Genomic DNA, 17,543 nt, shown 5'->3' on the forward strand with positions numbered 1-17,543 from the left:
ATGTGCTAGCACAGTGGAATATTCTTGCATCTCAGCTTCTAAAATACACAGATAAGTTTCCTCCAATTCTCTCTAATTCCTTCTGGCTCCACGGCTTTTCAGCATGAGTCACTCCCAGTCTGTAACTGGCAAATCCCAATGAGGAGGAAGTGAAATGCCAGCCTCCTCCCCATCCCCCACCCTCAGCACCCTGCCACCCAAGTGTCCATACCTTCCTCTCCGGGCAAAGCCTTCCCTGGTCAGCCACACCTTCCTCATTTTCTCTCTCCCTGCCCCTCTTTGAAAAAAGAGTAAGCAAGAGGAGCAGGGGAATTCCAGTTTCCTTTAAACAGAACTCAGGGGGAAGTGACATTTGTTTTCACAAGGAGGAAATTAAGCCTTTTCAGTTACCATAAAAGTTATGCTAATATTGGCTCAGCAACCCTTGAGGCTCGAACCATGACGCCCTGAGGCGTGGAACTTCCCAGGATGAGGCTGCTTCTGAGAGTAGCAGCTGCTGTGGGGGACAGAGCCGGCTCACCACACGAGACCTCCTAGGCTCAGGGCCTGATAGAGATCAACTTCCGGAGGACACTTGCTCTCTTGGCTGGGACCCCGTGAGGAGAGCCGGTGATTGGCAGAATCTTCACAAGTGGTCCAGATACTTAAGGACAACCTATTCTGCCTCACACCTTTTGGTTTCAAATGGAGCAGCACCAACCCTCAGAAGTGCCCCTTTGCCCAGCGGCCCTCAAGAGCCCATCTGGGGGGAAGTCACCTGCTAATCCCTGCTGTGGCCACAGGAGCTGCCCTCTGTGCACAAGGAAGGATGGCCTTGAGGACCGCATTTGAGGATCGGGGCTACATCAAGAGCTAGACAGCCACCAGCCACTTAGAGGGGCAGCGGGTCACTCTATCACTTGCCGTTTTGTTGAGAAAGAACAGCGCATGAGTCGGGGAACCGCCTGATTTATCTCTGGAGAGAGGCGATATATAAATATATCCAGTAAATCGCGGATTTGGAGGAGATCCAACTGCCTAGGGTTAGGAAAGAAACTTTGAAAAAGGGCAAACCCACAGTTTCCTGCATTAAACTCTGCGGGAAAAAGAAAGAAGAGTCTTAGAAAGAAATCAACTCTATTTTGTCTCTTCTCCCATGTTTTTGCAAGGGGCAAATTAAATGTAAAGGTCAGTTTTTCAGCTGCTCCTAATTGCAACCACTGTTATCTCTTTGAATCTTGAAAGGCCCCCAGCACCCTACCTTGCAGACATAATCCTCATTTCACAAGCTCTTTTAAAAGGGCTGTTAAGAGGCTTCCGTGAACTTTGAATTGTTCTAATTTCAGCACAGTTTGGAGGCCGCAAAGCCAAGTGCAGCCTTTCAGAGGAGGAGTGGAAGTTTTCCATAAGGGGATCTGCACTTGAACTTTCTCTACTCCATCCGATCTGCCCACGTGGGCATTCAGTGCCATAATTCTATCCGTACAGTGGTAAAACGGGGAAGAGGATTAACCTGATAATGATGCTAAGCTGGCTCTGAAGGGTTCCGGGAGCAAGGAGGTGGGCAAGTGTCCACACGTGTGAAAACTCTGAAATGGCAGAACGTGGTCAGTCTGTGTAGACACATGAAGCGCTCCTCTTAGCCTCAGTGTTAGCAACTGACCTCCTTCACTGTCTTTTAGAGATATATAACCAGCAGAGCATGGATATTTGATGTGGCCTTCTTTCACCCAGAGCTTTGGGGGAGTTAATTAAGAGTTAATAAGTAAGTAGACTGATTTGCTTCTTAGCTCGGCTCCAATTCCTTTGGTGGGAGGGTCTAATAAGAACAATATACAAAAGCCGTTCCTATGAGAGGGAAAGGAATAAAAGGAGAAATGGCAAAATAATCTACAAATGATAAATCTCCAAAAATGTGGGGCAGACCCATCACCTTTGAGGTCCAGTACATGACAGATGGGCACGGGTGCAGGACAGTACACTTTGGATAAGACTTTGGCTTGGCCTCCAGGGTTTCTCATTTAATCCCTCCTCAAGTCATGCGGGGGGCAGGGCAGCCCTTCTCGGTTGCTGCGTGTGATCCGCACGCGAGTCGGTGTTACATAAATAACCTGTGCTACATACACAGCTAATCATGATGGAGCCACGTTTGAATTTCCATATTCGGACTCCAGATCCCTGATGCGCTCTCCATTGTGGCGAAGGGCCCCATGCGTTTGTTGAAGTGGTAAATAGTTTCTCGGATTGAAAGAGTAGACGGGGTCCCCAACACCAGCTTTAGCATCACCAGTAACTTTACCAACTAGGGGACAAGAGCTCAATTGATTCTCGGCGTTCCTCAGGTGAAATAAAACTGAGGTATATACATCGCAATCCAAAGCGCACACAAAAAGAGTATTGTGCTTCAAAGTCATAATACGTGGAAGCAGTAGGGTTATTCTTATAAGGCTACATGCTCAAAGCATTTTTTTTAACTGCTCGTTAATAGTTGCCTTTGGAGCCAGATTTCAAAGTACACAATAAGACATTCATGTTAACTTTATAATTACATCTGGTTATTTCTATACGCAGAAAGTGGCGTCACCTGTCAGACTTGACCTTGGTTCTACACCAAACTTGACTTTATTCTCTACAAAATCAGGTTCACCTTTCAAGGAGGAAAGTTCAACACACCTCCCAAGAAGGGGTTTTCAGAAGTGATTTGATGGCATCATTAAAATGAGTAGGCTTCTCCTACCAAGGTGACCCTTGTGAAGTGGACACTGCTGATACCGGTGTGTGGTTCCGGTTTATTTAGAAACTAATCACACTGCTTTGCAGTGACCCTTGAATAAAACATCCTGAGCCTCCCCAGATTTCACAAGGGCCAGAAAGAGGAGCCCGAGCCTCTAGAAGAAGGAAACCGGATGTCAGGGGACTTGAAACAACAACAGTCCCTGCAGATCCCTGCAAACAACCATAGCCACAGCAACAGATTGGTGTGTCAGCCTTAAAATAAAAAATGTCACTGTTGACTGTTTTCTGACCTCCGGACCGGCCGGCCGGAAGGTGTTAATAATGTTGGTCGTTTACCAAATCCCTCCTAGAATGAGAAGCATTTTGGTAGCCGAATTAAGATCCTGGGTTCTGTGCTAGCTCTGACTTTGGTGCAGACTGAGCTGAAATGCATGCCCGTCCTTCATCTCCTCTCTGTGCCTTTCCTTCTCCACAGGCAGCATCGCCGCCATTACAGTGACCGTCATCGCCGTCGTACTGTTGGTGTTTGGAGTCGCAGCGTATCTGAAGATCAGGTGAGACGCACCTTACTCTTCTTTAGGAAGAAAAGGGTTCCGTTAGAGCTGGATTGCTGAGTGCTTGCTTCCTGATGAGGACCTCAGTTCTTGGAAATCCCGGCAGGGAAGTGAGAATGGCCGGTGTACAGCACACTAGACAGGATTAGATGGTACGGTATCTGAATGTTGACAAAGGCAGAATAAATAAGCTGACATAACATGCATGAGGATGTAATGGAACAAGAACGAACCTGCAGTCAGGGGACTGAGGCCCTGGAAAGGCCTTCACCCTGAGAAAGCCACCTGTCTCCTGGACCTCAGGTTCCTTGTGTGTGAGATGGGTCGAGGCGTGAGCTCAGTGATTCCGAATACTGATGTTCGGAACACTCATGTGTGGCTGGGTACCCAGTCGATAAGGTTTTCACTGGTTCTAAAGCAAAAAATGTTGAAAATACAAGGCAGGTGTAGTATGTTCTCTACAAAGTTGGATTTTCCCCTCTGAGGTTATGTGCTTTTATTTTGGTTTTAAAATCTCTCCTCCTGTATGAAATGAAGGTGATCACAGATGGTAGCTGAGGTTTTACTTGCCTGAGCCAAATAGAAAGTTCTAATAGACTGTGAGCGCCCACTTTTGCTGTCTCCTGCTCTGTGAAATGCCAGTGGCTCCAAACCATGTTACTTACACAGAGGGTTCTCACAGCAATAACACACCTAATGGCAAGTGAGTCTTACTGCCAGTCTGTGCAGTGCCCCTCATGAGGGACAGACATGCTGCCATGATGACAATAGCCCCTCTCTGACCTCCGGCCCATTCTCTTCTCAACAGCTGGAGCCATCTTTATGGCGGCTCTGGGGCTCCCTCCCTTAAAAGCCCCCCATGGCTTCCCCCTGCACTGAGAATTAAATCCTAACCCTTCAGCTTGACCCTTCCGGTCACTCACGGGGCCTGCCCTGCCTCTTCTCGCTCACCACCTCTCTCTGTCTTAACCACAGAGCTGCAGGTGCACTGGCTCTCTGTCCAATTCTCAGAACACTCCAGGCTCTTTTTCTCTCCAGGCCCTTGGCTCTGGCCGGTCCCTCTCCCTGAAGGCTTCTCCTCTAGCTCTCTGTCTGCCGCCGGGCTTCCACATCACGTCCTCCAGAAGCCTTCCCTTCCAGTTTGGTGCCCTTGTTATTTATTCTCTAAGAGCCTCGTCACTTTTGTCCTCGCTGTTAGCACGATCTACGATCTGATTCCTTGATATATATATAAAGAGGTTTACTTGTTTATTGTCTCTTTTCCTCACAAAAACATAAGCTCCATGAGGACACAGACTCTGTGAGCACAACGCTGGATGCAAAGAAGACGCTCAGTAAACTGAATAAGTAAACAGCTGGCTGTGAGAATACACAGTCACTCAGACACTTTCGTGCCCGCACACGTACGCTCCTCACTGGGTTTTCTTCTCCACGGCCGTGCTGCTTCCTGGAGAGGGGGCAACAGCCGGTGCTTTCCTCCTGCCCCGCTGGCCTACATGATCTCACCTACTTACCATCTCATTCTCACATCCCCCTCGCTGCCTTCTTCCTTTCCCCTGGTCACCCCAGCCCAAACCAGCACTCACTAATTATTACTCCTTCCTCTTTTGCCCCCCCTTTTTTAATGTTCATTTATTCATTTTTGAGAAAGAGAGTGCAGGGGAGGGCCGGGTGGGGGGGAGGCAGGGAGACAGAGAATCCCAAGCAGGCTTCAGGCAGTCAGCACAGAGCCCAGTATGGGGCTCGAACTCACGAACTGTGAGATCATGACCAGAGCCAAACTCAGGACACTCAACCGACTGAGCCTCCCAGGCGTCCCTCTGCTCCTCTTTCCCTGCTGTCTCCCTCCATCTTTTGTTCTAAATTGTGCACCGGATCAATCTAATGATGGTGTTAAATATGAGAGTGCCTGGTAATACCACCTGTATCTGAGGTACAAAGAACAAGAAAGCCAGGTTTCAAAGGGAACTTGGAATGAAAGGGCCAGCGTCACCTGTGTCTAAAAGCCTTTCTAAAAGCATCCCTTGTCTCCCTCATTGTTTAAAAAGTCTTTTTCTTCATTATGTCTGTATTTCCTTGACCAGGAAATTTTATGAATTTATCTCACTAAATGGTACTCTTTTCCAACTGGGTTCTATACAAGTTTATCACTGCAGATACTATTTTCATTATAAGCTGGCTTTTATGAACTCGTCTGGGGGCCTCATTCCCACTTTGTTGCAGTTTCTCTTTGCGTTGGGGTGAGAGCAGGCAGAAAAGGAACTTACGGGTAAATTTGAGAATCGTTCTGTTGTCACAGTGGTGAGTTTGTGAAGGGCTGTGTCACAGAACGTGTGACCTCCCCTGGAATGTGGAGCGGGACGGAAACCCTCTCCTCTTGCCGTGCACTTGCCAAAAAGCATCTTGAAAGAATCTAAAGACTCTTCACCTTGACTCCAGGCGAGAACTCAAGTTTACCATCTCAAACCACTGACTCCAGACAGGCAGTCTAGAACCATGATTAAAAATTCAGACTCCAGAGGCTCCTGAGTGGCTCAGTTGGTTAAGTGTCTGGCTCTTGACTTCTGCTCAGGTCATGATTTCACGGTTCATGGGTTCGAGCCCCACATCGGGCTCGGTGCTGACGGTGTGTGGAGCCTGCTTAGGATTCTCTCCCTTTCTCTGTCTCTGCCCCTTCCCCTCTCACGTGCTCTGTCTCTCTCTCCCTCTCAAAATAAATTAATAAACTTAAAAAAAAAAAAGGAGTTCAGACTCCAGAAGCAGGGAGATCCCGGTTTGAATCCACGCTCTACCACTTTTTAGCAGGTTCTGCTGTGACCTGGGCGTGTCACGGAGTTTCACTAACCCTCACTTCTCCGTCCCCTGCAAAATCAGGGCCACAGTATTAACTGCTTGGGGGCATTATTGGGAAGACTAATGGATGCTGCTTCCCAAGCACTAGCACGGCCACCGTCACTGCCGTCATTGATGTGGCCCACCGGAAGGGCTCTCAGTAGAACAGGTGCGTTATAGTTGCTGAGCGTTAGCCATGGGCCCGTCACCCTCCTGGCGCTGGGGACCCATCAGCGATGAGACCCGGCGCTGCCATCACAGAATGTACTGCGTTTGGAATATTTTGTTCGCAGGCCATTAAAATTGGGTCTAATGAGTGCTGATTAAAATTGCATAACGTTTTATTTTAAAACTTGAAAGTGTATTTTCTCCAGGCGTTCACAACACGAGACACATTCAGTGAATGATTCAATTGAATTAGTCATGGTTTCCTTCCTCATATAGGCCCTCCTCCTTAATGTAGAAAGGCCCCAGCGGTGTAAGTTTAAGGTTGTTGTTTGTCCTTGGGACTACGCATTGAAGGAGGGATAAAGTGATCAGATCCCTCTTTAGAAACCCCCTAAGGAAAACCCCTTTTTGCTCCCCTGTTAATTATTCTGGCAAAATGATAACATAAGGAGGGTAAGAGCCCTTGTGAATCTTAAGGCTGGGCTAAAAGTGTTTCAAGTGTTATTTCGCCAGATTCTTGGAAAGCCCCACTAATCATTTATCAAAAATACATTTGGCTAAATTGACAAATGTGTGTGTGTGTGTGTGCGCACGCACGTGCCCACGCGCACACACTCATGCCTATGGGGCATGCCTGTGTGTGTGTGTGTGTGTGTGTGTGTACGCACGCGCGTGCGCGCCTGTGTGTACCTAAGTTCGGGTTTTTCCTTGGCTGGAAGTTTATTCCATTCCTATCATCCTCAGTTTCTGAGAATAATAATATGACAAGAGAATGTGGGTTTCAGCTCACTTGGCTTGGGCAGAAAGTGACTGAAATCACAGCCCATGAGGGCACCATTAGTTTCTGGCCTGAGGCCACGGGCTACCACCCCGGCCCAGCCAATGTCCCTGCAAATGCAGAAGAGAAGTCTGCTTCAAAGGGCAGCCTCACAACCAGACGAGGGGCACGTCTTGTCAGCTCTGCTAACAGTGGCTCAGTTGTTGCACCTTTTCCCAAATCCTAATCTGCTCTGAAGGCGTTGGTAAAGTCAGCCATCTCTTTCCACACTCCTATTCTTCAGGGACCCATGAACTCCAGTTTTGCCGCAATACCCCCGCCTAGAAAACCATCTCTTTCTGTGCTCTGAGCCACTTTTGGAAGCGACATAGAAATGAGCTGCTCTGAACCTTCCAGGGCTCCTCTCTGTTACCAACCCCGCATCTCAGCTTGCAGTGGCATGGTGCGGTGGGAGGAATGTGGGCTTTGCGGTCAAATTCAACACTGACCTTTTTACTTACTATTTAAGTGGCCTTGGACAAACGATAATCTCCCCGATCCTGAATTTCTTCATCTGTAAAAATAGAGTAGGTAACACCTTTCTTTCAAGGTTCTTTTGAAGAGGAAATCGAAGAGGAAATGGAATAATGAATGTTGAGACCATGCAGTGTGGTGGGTAAGAACATGAGCTCTAGGGCAGATTCGTTAACCACTTTGTGATCAGTTTTATGTTATATCAGTATAACTATATATAGTCATATTTATATCACTATTATAGTACTATACCTACCTCAGGTTAGGTAATACTAATACCTGACTAATATTAATACTAATTCCAAACTCGGAATTTTTATGAGGATTAAACTGTACCACAGATAAACATTCAGCACCGAGTGCAAGGTGAGCACAGTGGAAGGGCTAAGTACTGTCACTGTAGTTGTTAACACACTGCTTCCTGCTCACGTGCTCAGCAAAATGGTAGCAGCCAATAGTCCCATTCAGTAGGTGTCAGGGATTCAAAGGAAAGGGGAGAGGAGGAGGAGGAGGGGAAGACGACACAGCAGCTCAGTTTTTGGATTACACACCGTTGTGCAGACTTCCATGCTCCATTCGGCGGTTTCAGCTGTGCTGCTTCTAAATGCCTGTGAGGTTGCATCCGTGTTATACATTCATAAACAGAAACCATCTCTGAGCAGTCTTGATTCCAAGGCTTGTTTGCAGCTTTATTTTTTTTTTTAATGTTTTATTTATTTTTAGGAGAGAGAGAGAGAGACAGCGTGAGCAGGGGAGGGTCAGAGAGAGAGGGAGTCACAGGCTGAAACAGGCTCCAGGCTCTGAGCTGGCAGTCAGCACAGAGCCCGACGCGGGGCTCGAACCCACGAACCGCGAGATCATGACCTAAGCGAAAGTTGGACGCTTAACCGACTAAGCCACCCAGGCGCCCCATGTTTGCAGCTTTAAAAGAAAGCAAGAGCCCTACCTGCCTCTTGCAGAAGGGTGTCTTTAATAGTGATGATTGAAGAATGAGGTAAGTCGGTTTTGTTTTGCTTAAATTGGCTCAAAGCTGTTCTGCCACGAGATGAACCCCTGTGCAGGAGAGCGTGTCTGCAATCGTCAGCAATGTGGATGCTGCTATAATGAGGTGTGGATAACCCACAAGGACCACAGGGCCTGTTCCCGTCACAAAAATAAATGTGATCTGGATTCAGAGACCGAACAGGGCCTGGCCCTTAAGGCATTTTCTTAGAAGTCACCTGTTCTGCTTAAAGTCTTTCAGTGATCACATTTTATACAACCGGATTCCTTTTGGATGTCGGTAGGTTTAAAGAGGAGGCCCAGCCAGCCCTTGAGGCTAAGATCTTCTAGAACCTATTGCTTATGGGTTGACTTTTTTCAGATCAGCTCTTGGCATTCTGTAAGTCTGGTGGACTTGATTCTGTGCCTTAGTGGTTCTAAAACTATAAGGTGTATAAGAATCAATGGGGGAGCTTATAAAAAACACAGTTCCTTTTCATGTGATGGCCCGACAATGTTAGCAACTTCTCTTAAATGTTTCCCTAAACTCAATTTACTAATGTTCAACGTTATTTGACAGAAGTTCGAAAAGGGGAAGATATGCAGAGGTGATACCAGACAAAGTCTTCATGAAGGAAGTGGGTCTTAAATGAAAATGAAAATTAAGTGAAAACGAAATTTAATTTAGTACCCTGTATTTTATGCCCAGGATGTGTCCATGGCTTATCTAAGCAGAGTTAGATTGCTCCTTCTCTGTCTGCTAAACAGGAAAAAAAAGCTTTGATGGATATTAGGCAGTTCATTGTCATGTTTCAACTCAACATATTTAGGCTTAGCAATCAATTTAATCCACCTATAGGCTAATACCAATCTGAGAAAATGTGGGATTTGAAAATACCAATCTAGGGGAGCCTGTGTGGCTCAGTCGGTTAAGCGTCTGACTCTTGATTTCGGCTCAGGTCGTGATCTCATGGTTCATGGGATCGAGCCCCATGTCAGCATACTTTCAGTGTGGAGCCTGCTTGGGATTTTTTCTCTCCTTCTCTCTCTGTCCCTCCCCCACTCATGCTTGCTCTCTCTCTTTATCTTTATCTCAAAATAAATAAACTTAAAAAAAAGAAAAGAAAATACCAATCTGTAAAAATGTTTATGATTGGAAAAATTTGTATTTCTCTCTGAACTCATTTATATGATCCATTCATCACTTTTTCTTCTTCAAGTGTCTCGTGTGTTCCTTGTGGCCATTGTTCCCATTCATATATCTGTTATTCATGGGTCTTTAGAAGAAATAAATGTCAGGACATTTCCCCAAAAACAAAAACGAAAAGCAAAAAAACACCACCATGATTTGCTGGATCTGGTCCCCGTAGGTTCTCATTCCGTGTGTCAGCTCACAGGTGAGGCTGGTGTCGCTGGGTGTGAGAACCATACTTTGAGTGACCCTGATCTACCCCCATCTCCCAACACCCCAAACACACACATTCTAGATACAGCACCCCCTCCGGTTCATGTCTTGGCTACTTTGGACATGCTGATCGCTCTGGCACAGGTGTTCCACTCACCTCTTTTTTAACTGGCCAATTCCAAGTTGTCTAGCTCAAAAGAGACCCTCTCTGGGAAGCCTCCTTCCTGCCCTCTCCAGGGGGAGTTCCTGGCTGCACACCTCTCCTTTGTACCACTCCGTTCCCTAGCCTGGAATCATTGTATCCTTTGTCGGTCTCCTCTGCTAGAAGGATAGAAAGCCTCTGGCAGTTCCTGACACATAATAATTATTTTGTAAACAGTTACTGGAGCGGGAAAGTTTGGGGTGCAGCGGGCAGTGTTCATTTATTCCAAATAAGGGGAAACTAGATTTCAAGAAGGGGAAGCTATGGGCATCTATTAAACCATACACTTTCGTTAGTGACCTCATGACTCTGAACTTGTTTACAAGTAAACAGGTGTTTTTCTGTGATGAGCGTCTGCCAGGAAGATACTGGCAGATAATTTTAAAATAAAAAGAAAATTTCATCTACTCCTTCAAAGTAAAGGTGATATTTTTAAAATTTTATTTTAGAGAGAGCATATGCAAGTGGTGGAGGCAGAGAGGGAGAGAGAATCCCAAGCGGGTTCCACGTTCAGTGTGGAGCCCGGTGTGGGGCTCGATCCTACTACCCTGAGATCATGACCTGAGTCGGACACTCAACTGACTGAGCTACCCATGTGCCCCAGTAAAGGTGGTTATTTAAAGATAAATTTAAAATAGCTGCTCTTTAAAAGAAACCCAGACCACGGAAAGAACACCTTGCAAATGAATGTTTGGAATATTTCCATCATTGGGATTTTGGTAGAAAGGCCGAGCTGATTCCTAAATTATAATACTCATTCTGCCACTAGTTTCAGTAACTGTGGGCAAATAAATGCACCCCTAAGAGACACAGTTTTTCTCAGCTCCAAAATTATAGGTGACAATGTTAATTCCCTAGTTTTGACAAATGTCCCCATGGCTAAATAAGAGGTCAGTATCAAGGGAAGATGGGTGAAGGCCGTATGTGACTTCTTTGGACTATCTTTGCATTTTTTTCTATAAATCCAAAATCATTCTGATAAATAATTTATTTTGAAACAATCATAGTTCAGTAGCTACCACACAGATATGTTGTTTGCTCCTTCCTCAGAGCCTTTGCACTTGCTGCTCTCTCTGCCTGTGAGGTTCATGTCAGGCCTTACATGGCCCATCCCACACCTAGTTTACCTGTGTGTTTAGATGTCATTTTAGTGAGACCGTTTCTGATCGCCAACCATATTCATAGTTCCAGTCCCCGCCTCACATTTGGAACTCCTCATTCCCCTTCACTGCTTCACTGTCCTCTGTGGCGCATACTACCTTTCGCCGTATTATTTTTCATGTCTTATTTATTGTGCCGGCTCCCCCTAGAATGTAAGGTCGCTTAGGACAGGGATCTTGGCGTTTCCTCCCAGCCCCAGAATAGGGCCTAATAGATTGTGAATATTTAAATGAAAGGAGCCAGGCAGGGAAATGACAATCGGAGAGAGAAAGCCACTCACAGGTGCAAAGGAGACACTGAACTGCCTTTGCAAATGGGTGGTTAGAGTCTGAAAGCTTAATTACCAATGACTAATGAGCTGCAGGGTAGGCTGTGTTTTACCTACCTGATTGTTAGCACTAAGCCATTATCTTTTTCATCTTTACCTCCTTTCTTCTTAACACATCATAAGCTCTACAACTGAATGGCAACACTCACTCGCCTAAAGAGGCAAGAACTTTGGGACGGTGTCACAATAAACCAAGCCGGACCTACGCTGAGAACTGGGGTTGACTCTTATAAAGGAGAAGTTGTTCTCTAAAATCAGTTTGTTTCAACACAAGTAAAACCCCTCATTCGCTTCCAAAGACAATGGCGTTCCATCAGGTATTGGTGCCACAATCATCTTAAAATAGGCACCATTTTGCAGTTGTGGGGAAGGCCTCAAACCACACATGTCACCACTGATACCAGTTGTCACAAGGCATCAGCAGCTAGGGAGGAGGTGAGTAGGAAGGCTGCTTCCTGTTAGAGCAAAGCCACTTGAGAAGGAAGCCATGAGGCCAGGGCTTAACACAAATCACTCCCTATTGTGACCCCCAGGTTCAGCTACCTAAACCATTCAGTACAGCAGAACGGCACTGATGGCAGAGTGCCATTGATTCACAGGGACTGTGAGCACGGTGCTGAGTGCTTTGAAGGCACATCATTGCATGAGAGAAATTTAGCTAGAATTCTCTTTCCTCTTCCTATAATTAAGGTCAAAATGGTGGCTTTGACCGTCCGTGTTCTTAAATAATATTTTCACTTGGCCACAGTCCTATTGCACAATGAATTGCCACAGGCCAGACTAATCCCTGCTGGTATCGACCAAGCAAGCTCCATATATACTCTTTATGTGTACCTGATGTAAGCACATCATCAAATATTTATAAGAACCACTGCATCAAGAGCAACATATTAGCTGTTCAGAAAATTCAGAGGAAAGTAGGCAGTCATCTGCCCCCAAGAGGTTTACCGTCTAAGGGAGCCAAGGCACGGCAAATGGAAAATGTAGCTGTGTTGGATGGTCTTTAGGAAGACGTTGAATAAATCTGCCTTGACCTGACGATGGTGACATTCATACAGGTCGCTATTCGGATTGAAATTCGATGATGCCGTGTTGCAGAACAGAGCTGGGAGGCCCAAGTTTCAGTACCAGCTCTACCATTAAAGCACAAGGACAGTCGTCTAGATTCCTCAGGCCTCACGTTCCTAATCTTGAAAGTGAGATTGTTTTCACCTCTTGGCCTCCACAAGTCCCAATCTGAAACCTCTCCGTTTCCATCTAAAACATGCATGACCTAAGAAGTCCTGACCTGGAGAGAGTTTAAAAAGGATCATTATTCTCCTCTTATCTCTCTTTCCCTCTCTCTCTCTCTCTCTACACACACACACACACACACACACACACACGTTTGTCTTCCTCTCTCTACAGTATTACCGGATTTATCCAAACCTGGCTTGAATCCCAGCACACCCAATTCTTCCTGTTTAGCCTCGTTAATATATTAAAACAAGCTACAAGTTCAGTGCATTCCCAAATGTGGCTTTTCTATTTCTCTTGCTTCACTTTCCTCATTTATTGGTAATTTATTCAACTCCCTGTTCATTCAAGTGAGAAGGCAAAGAAAAATGAAAGTCAAGATCCATCTTTTGCTTTATTTTCCTAGGATTCATATAGTGAATGTTTCTTACAAAACAGCATGTTGAGGTACAGCTCCGATCAAATAGTCTTGCCTGAAATAACGATACGCAGTAAAACCTGATGACCAAGAGATTTTTAATCCTGTGACCCTACTCCAGCACAATATTTTTTTTAGTTCAAATAACAATAATAAACGGATTTTTTAACTATGCCCGGAGTGTAGTTTCAGGAGTTCCTGGTGGGAAGGAGGCTTGCTTTTCACTCAGTGCCCTTTTCCACTCTTTGCCATGTGCTTGTGTAAGTTTCATTATAATAAAAATTAAAAAGCGATACTGGCCAACATTTACTGTGCGTTTACTGTGTGCCAGGGCTTTTATATGCATTACCTCATTTAGTCCTCCTACCAGCTCGAACACATTTTAAGTTTCTCCATTTTATAGATGAAGAAACAGGGGCTTAAAAACATATTCAAGGGCGTGCATCTCTTGACCCAACTGATACTTTATGGGAATAAAATTATATGATACATATAAAATGCTGCGAGAAGTTCTGTCACCATACAAAGGCAAGGCAGGAGTACCCTATCAATATAGGAACAAGTTTATTAGGTAGAGGTTGGCCAGGCTTGCAACAGTAAGTCATGCTAAAACCCAGGCTCAGCTCCAGTCCTATAATCCCCAGGTTTACTAGTTCATTCTATAGCCTCCGTTTCTCAACCATCACGTGGAAGGATTTGATGGAGGCTGGAGGTGTTGAGTGTGGGGGAGATGTTGGCGATGGATGCATGGCCTGTGACCTTGTTTACCAAAACTGGCCTTCCCTGTTCCCGTCCATCAGGTCAGCACGGTGCTGTTTGTGGTCTCTTTCCTTCTCACACCTACAGAAACGAGTGTGGGCCTTTAGGGGAAACAAATGTATTGCAGAACATCCTTAAATTCCCAGGTGCACTGGCTGGGTGAGCTGAGCCAGCCCTCAGAATCTTGAGGTCTAGGAATCTCCCAACTCAGCAAGGGCCTGGCTGTTTGCAACAGATCATCTCTTTTCAAATACCTGCTATATGTGAATAAGCCTCAGAAGAGGGACAGCAATTATGGTAGCAACACACGCTTTCGGTGCCTTTCAGATTGTGTTTTCATTTTGTTCAGCTTTCACATTGAGCTGAGAAAAAAATTGGGGGGGTGCACATTTGTGTGTCCTGTGTATAGCTGACATGATTTCCAGTGGCAAGGCGTGATAATTCACACGCTAGCATCAACCTCAGAAGCAGTCTGTGTTTCATTTTGTTGTGTTCTCCCAATCCTGACATTAGTTTTAGCCATAAAATGAGTATAATCCTCTCTGGGAAGCTTCTATCTTGGGAACAGATTGGTTTCTCGGGATGTACTTTATTTCCAATCGCTGTTCCTTCCACAAACAGTTATTAAGGACTTGCTATGTGCTGGATATTTGAGGCTTTGGAGATGGTGCTAAGAACAAACAAAGCAGGCAGATCATCCATGCTTACAGTTTATAGTCAGGGGAGGCGGCAATAACAACATAAACAAATAAATTATATAGTATGTTAGAAGGTGATGAGTCCTATGAGAAAATCAAGCTAGGAGTGCTGGGGGTGGGAATTGCAAGTTAAAGAGTGTTCTTAAGGAAGGCCGCACTGGGAAGGTGACATTTGTGCAAAGACTTGACAGAGATGAAGGAATGAGCCGTGTGGAGACCTGGGGGACAGCTGTCCCAAGCTGAGGGAATGGTACATGCAAAGGCCCTGAGGCAAGTGTGTGCCAGACATGATGCGGAGGAGCAAGGACCCATGATTGGAGCAGAAAGAACAAGGACTGGAGTAGTCGCTGATGTGCTCAGAAAAGTGACAGGGGCCAGATCCTGAAGGGCTTTGACACCATTGTAATAACTTTGGCTTTCACTCTGTGAGATGAGGACCCATTCCGAGGTTGTTGTTATTGTTGTTTTATTTTTTATTTTTTTAATAGTTTATTGTCAAGTTGATTTTTTTAAATATTTATTTATTTTTGTTTGAGAGAGAGCAGAAGCTGGGGAGGTACAGAGTGAGACAGAGAGAGAGGGAGACAGAGGATCCGAAGCAGGCTCTGTGCCGACAACGGACAGCCTGATGCGGGGCTCGAACCCATGAACCTCAAGATCACGACCTGAGCCAGAGTCAGACGCTTAGCCAACTTAGCCACGCAGGCACCCCGCCACTCCAAGGTTTTAAACAGAGGAGTGATCACTACCTGATTTCAGTTTCTTACAGAAATAATGTTGATTGTGAGACAGGTTCCCAGAATGACCCACCAAAGCCAGTTGAACCCATATTGCCATTGAACTGAGGGTGCTAAGCAGACTCCGGGAAGCTGAGCTCAGAGCACAGGATCCAGGGTGGGAATCTGATGCACAGCTCAGCTGGGTGACTTCTGCGCACATCAGTGAACAGCTCTGAGGGAGAACTTTTCCCCGACAAAAAAATAAGCAGTACCTGGCCCATGGCCTTATTTTGAGGACCCTCAAGTACCAGTGGAACACAGAAGCATTTTGTAGATGGTAAAACACCTTATGCCGGTCACGAGGGGTGGAGAGAGCAACAGTGGTGTCATTATTTTTTCTGGGGAAATTGAGTCCAGGACTGAAGTGAAATGCCCGGAATGCAACGTTCCCTTGGCCATTACTTATTAAGTAGCCCTAGGAATGGGTCCCCCTCCTTCTCCAGCTGGAGACGCAATTTCCCCAGAAAAAATAAGGGCAAGGGGAGGGCCAAGGACCCAGCTGACCTCAGTGGAAGGTGCCAGCTGGGCTCCCCGGTGAGCAGTGGTAACTCCCAGGGGTTTGTGGACTGAGGCTTCCGTGGCTGGTGGTGCAAGCATCCTGTCTCCCCTCGCGCGGGTCCTGGGGGGCCTCTGCTGCTCAGGCTGCCGGGGCCCCGCTAGCCCACATGGCAGCTGCTCCAAGTAACGGCAGCCCTCTCCTCCCTCCGCCAGGCATTCCTCCTACGGAAGGCTTTTGGACGATCACGACTACGGCTCCTGGGGAAACTACAACAACCCTCTGTACGACGACTCCTAACGAAGGAACGCGGCTGGGATGAGGAGACTGTTCTTTATTTATAAGTGCTTTCCCAGTAGAGTTAACACAAGTACCTGATGCGCATCGAGCGACAATCTTAAGCCCTTGTTTTGTTGGTTGGATTGTTTTGTTTTCCTGCCCCCTCCTCTGGCTGCTGTAACTTGCCCTTTCTGGTACAAAAAGAATCATTGTTGAAAGGTGAGTGGAGGCTTATTTGCCACTGAACTGGGCCAACCTGGAGCGGGAGCCGCAGGCCAGACCACCACGGTGGAGGCTCCTGTACCCACCACAGGAGCCACGGAGGAGGGACTGAGGCCAGGCATTGGGTTANGGGAGGGGAGGGATTTTTTGTTTGTGGTATTTCTTAAACTTTTATTTAGGAAATTCAATCTCATGAAGAGGCAAGGAAATGAGTCCCGGGAGGATTTCACCCTGCAGGTGAGGAAGCAGGGACTGCTCCGGCTCCCTTTTAATCTCTGTTTTACCCAGGTGTGTCTGACAGGTGCCTGCTCGGCTCTACAAGCTGGATCCCAGCTTCTTAACTGCCCAGTTAATGGAAGAGGAAACTAGAAGGTGCCCTGGAGGCGGCCAGCAAGCCGAGGGACCGAGGGGCCACGTTGGTGTCAGAGCTCAGCGTGTCCTCTACCTTGTTCTCTCCCCCCAGGCCACCCACGTCTGCTAAGGATGCTCTTTCTAGTCAGCTGTGGCTGGGCCCCTGGGCTCTCCACGGAGACAGCTGTGAGATGAGTTATCCAAGAGAAAGGGGGAGCATGTGTGCGTGAGTGGGCGAGCGGTGGGGCAGTAGGGCAGCCTGGGAGCAGACAGGCACTGAATGCCGCGTTAGGGAAACTCAGAATCTGCCCTCAGTAACTAACAGAGTCGCCCACTGCTGGAGGAGCCTCTGGAATCCTTGCTTTATACCCACAAAACAGCTGGCTCACTGCCTCCCTGTCTGTCGGCTAATGGCTCTAAACTTTTTTTTTTTTTTAAGTGTCAAGGCATTAGTCTACCTGCAGTTGTTCAGGGAGGCGATTCCATAGGAAGCAGACACCGTGATTAATCCATGTGTTCCTCCCCTACACTTACCTCACTAATTCTGCCCTTTAGTTAGTGAGCACTCGTGGGTATACGGTCTCAAAATCCTACCACTCGAATTTTGAAAAAGAATGGACCGTGTTTGCGGACATCCATTTACTGCAGTGGTTCTCAACCGGCAGACA

General features: G+C 46.6%; 1 protein-coding gene across 1 annotated transcript in view; it reads left to right on the top strand.

Moving 5' to 3' along the window:
* Positions 1-16,525, top strand: part of PARM1 (prostate androgen-regulated mucin-like protein 1) — a 106,449-nt gene extending 89,924 nt beyond the window's left edge. Inside the window, exons 3-4 of the mRNA XM_077750347.1 lie at positions 3,191-3,269; positions 16,239-16,525. Of these exons, the coding sequence (XP_077606473.1) occupies positions 3,191-3,269; positions 16,239-16,323 (164 nt within the window). The 3' untranslated portion in view covers positions 16,324-16,525. The remainder of the gene's footprint in view (positions 1-3,190; positions 3,270-16,238) is intronic.
* Positions 16,526-17,543: the final 1,018 nt, after the last annotated feature.

This window comes from Crocuta crocuta, unplaced genomic scaffold, assembly GCF_008692635.1.
Source record: "Crocuta crocuta isolate KB4526 unplaced genomic scaffold, BGI_CrCroc_1.0 scaffold1, whole genome shotgun sequence".
In the NCBI taxonomy this organism is placed as follows: domain Eukaryota; kingdom Metazoa; phylum Chordata; class Mammalia; order Carnivora; family Hyaenidae; genus Crocuta; species Crocuta crocuta.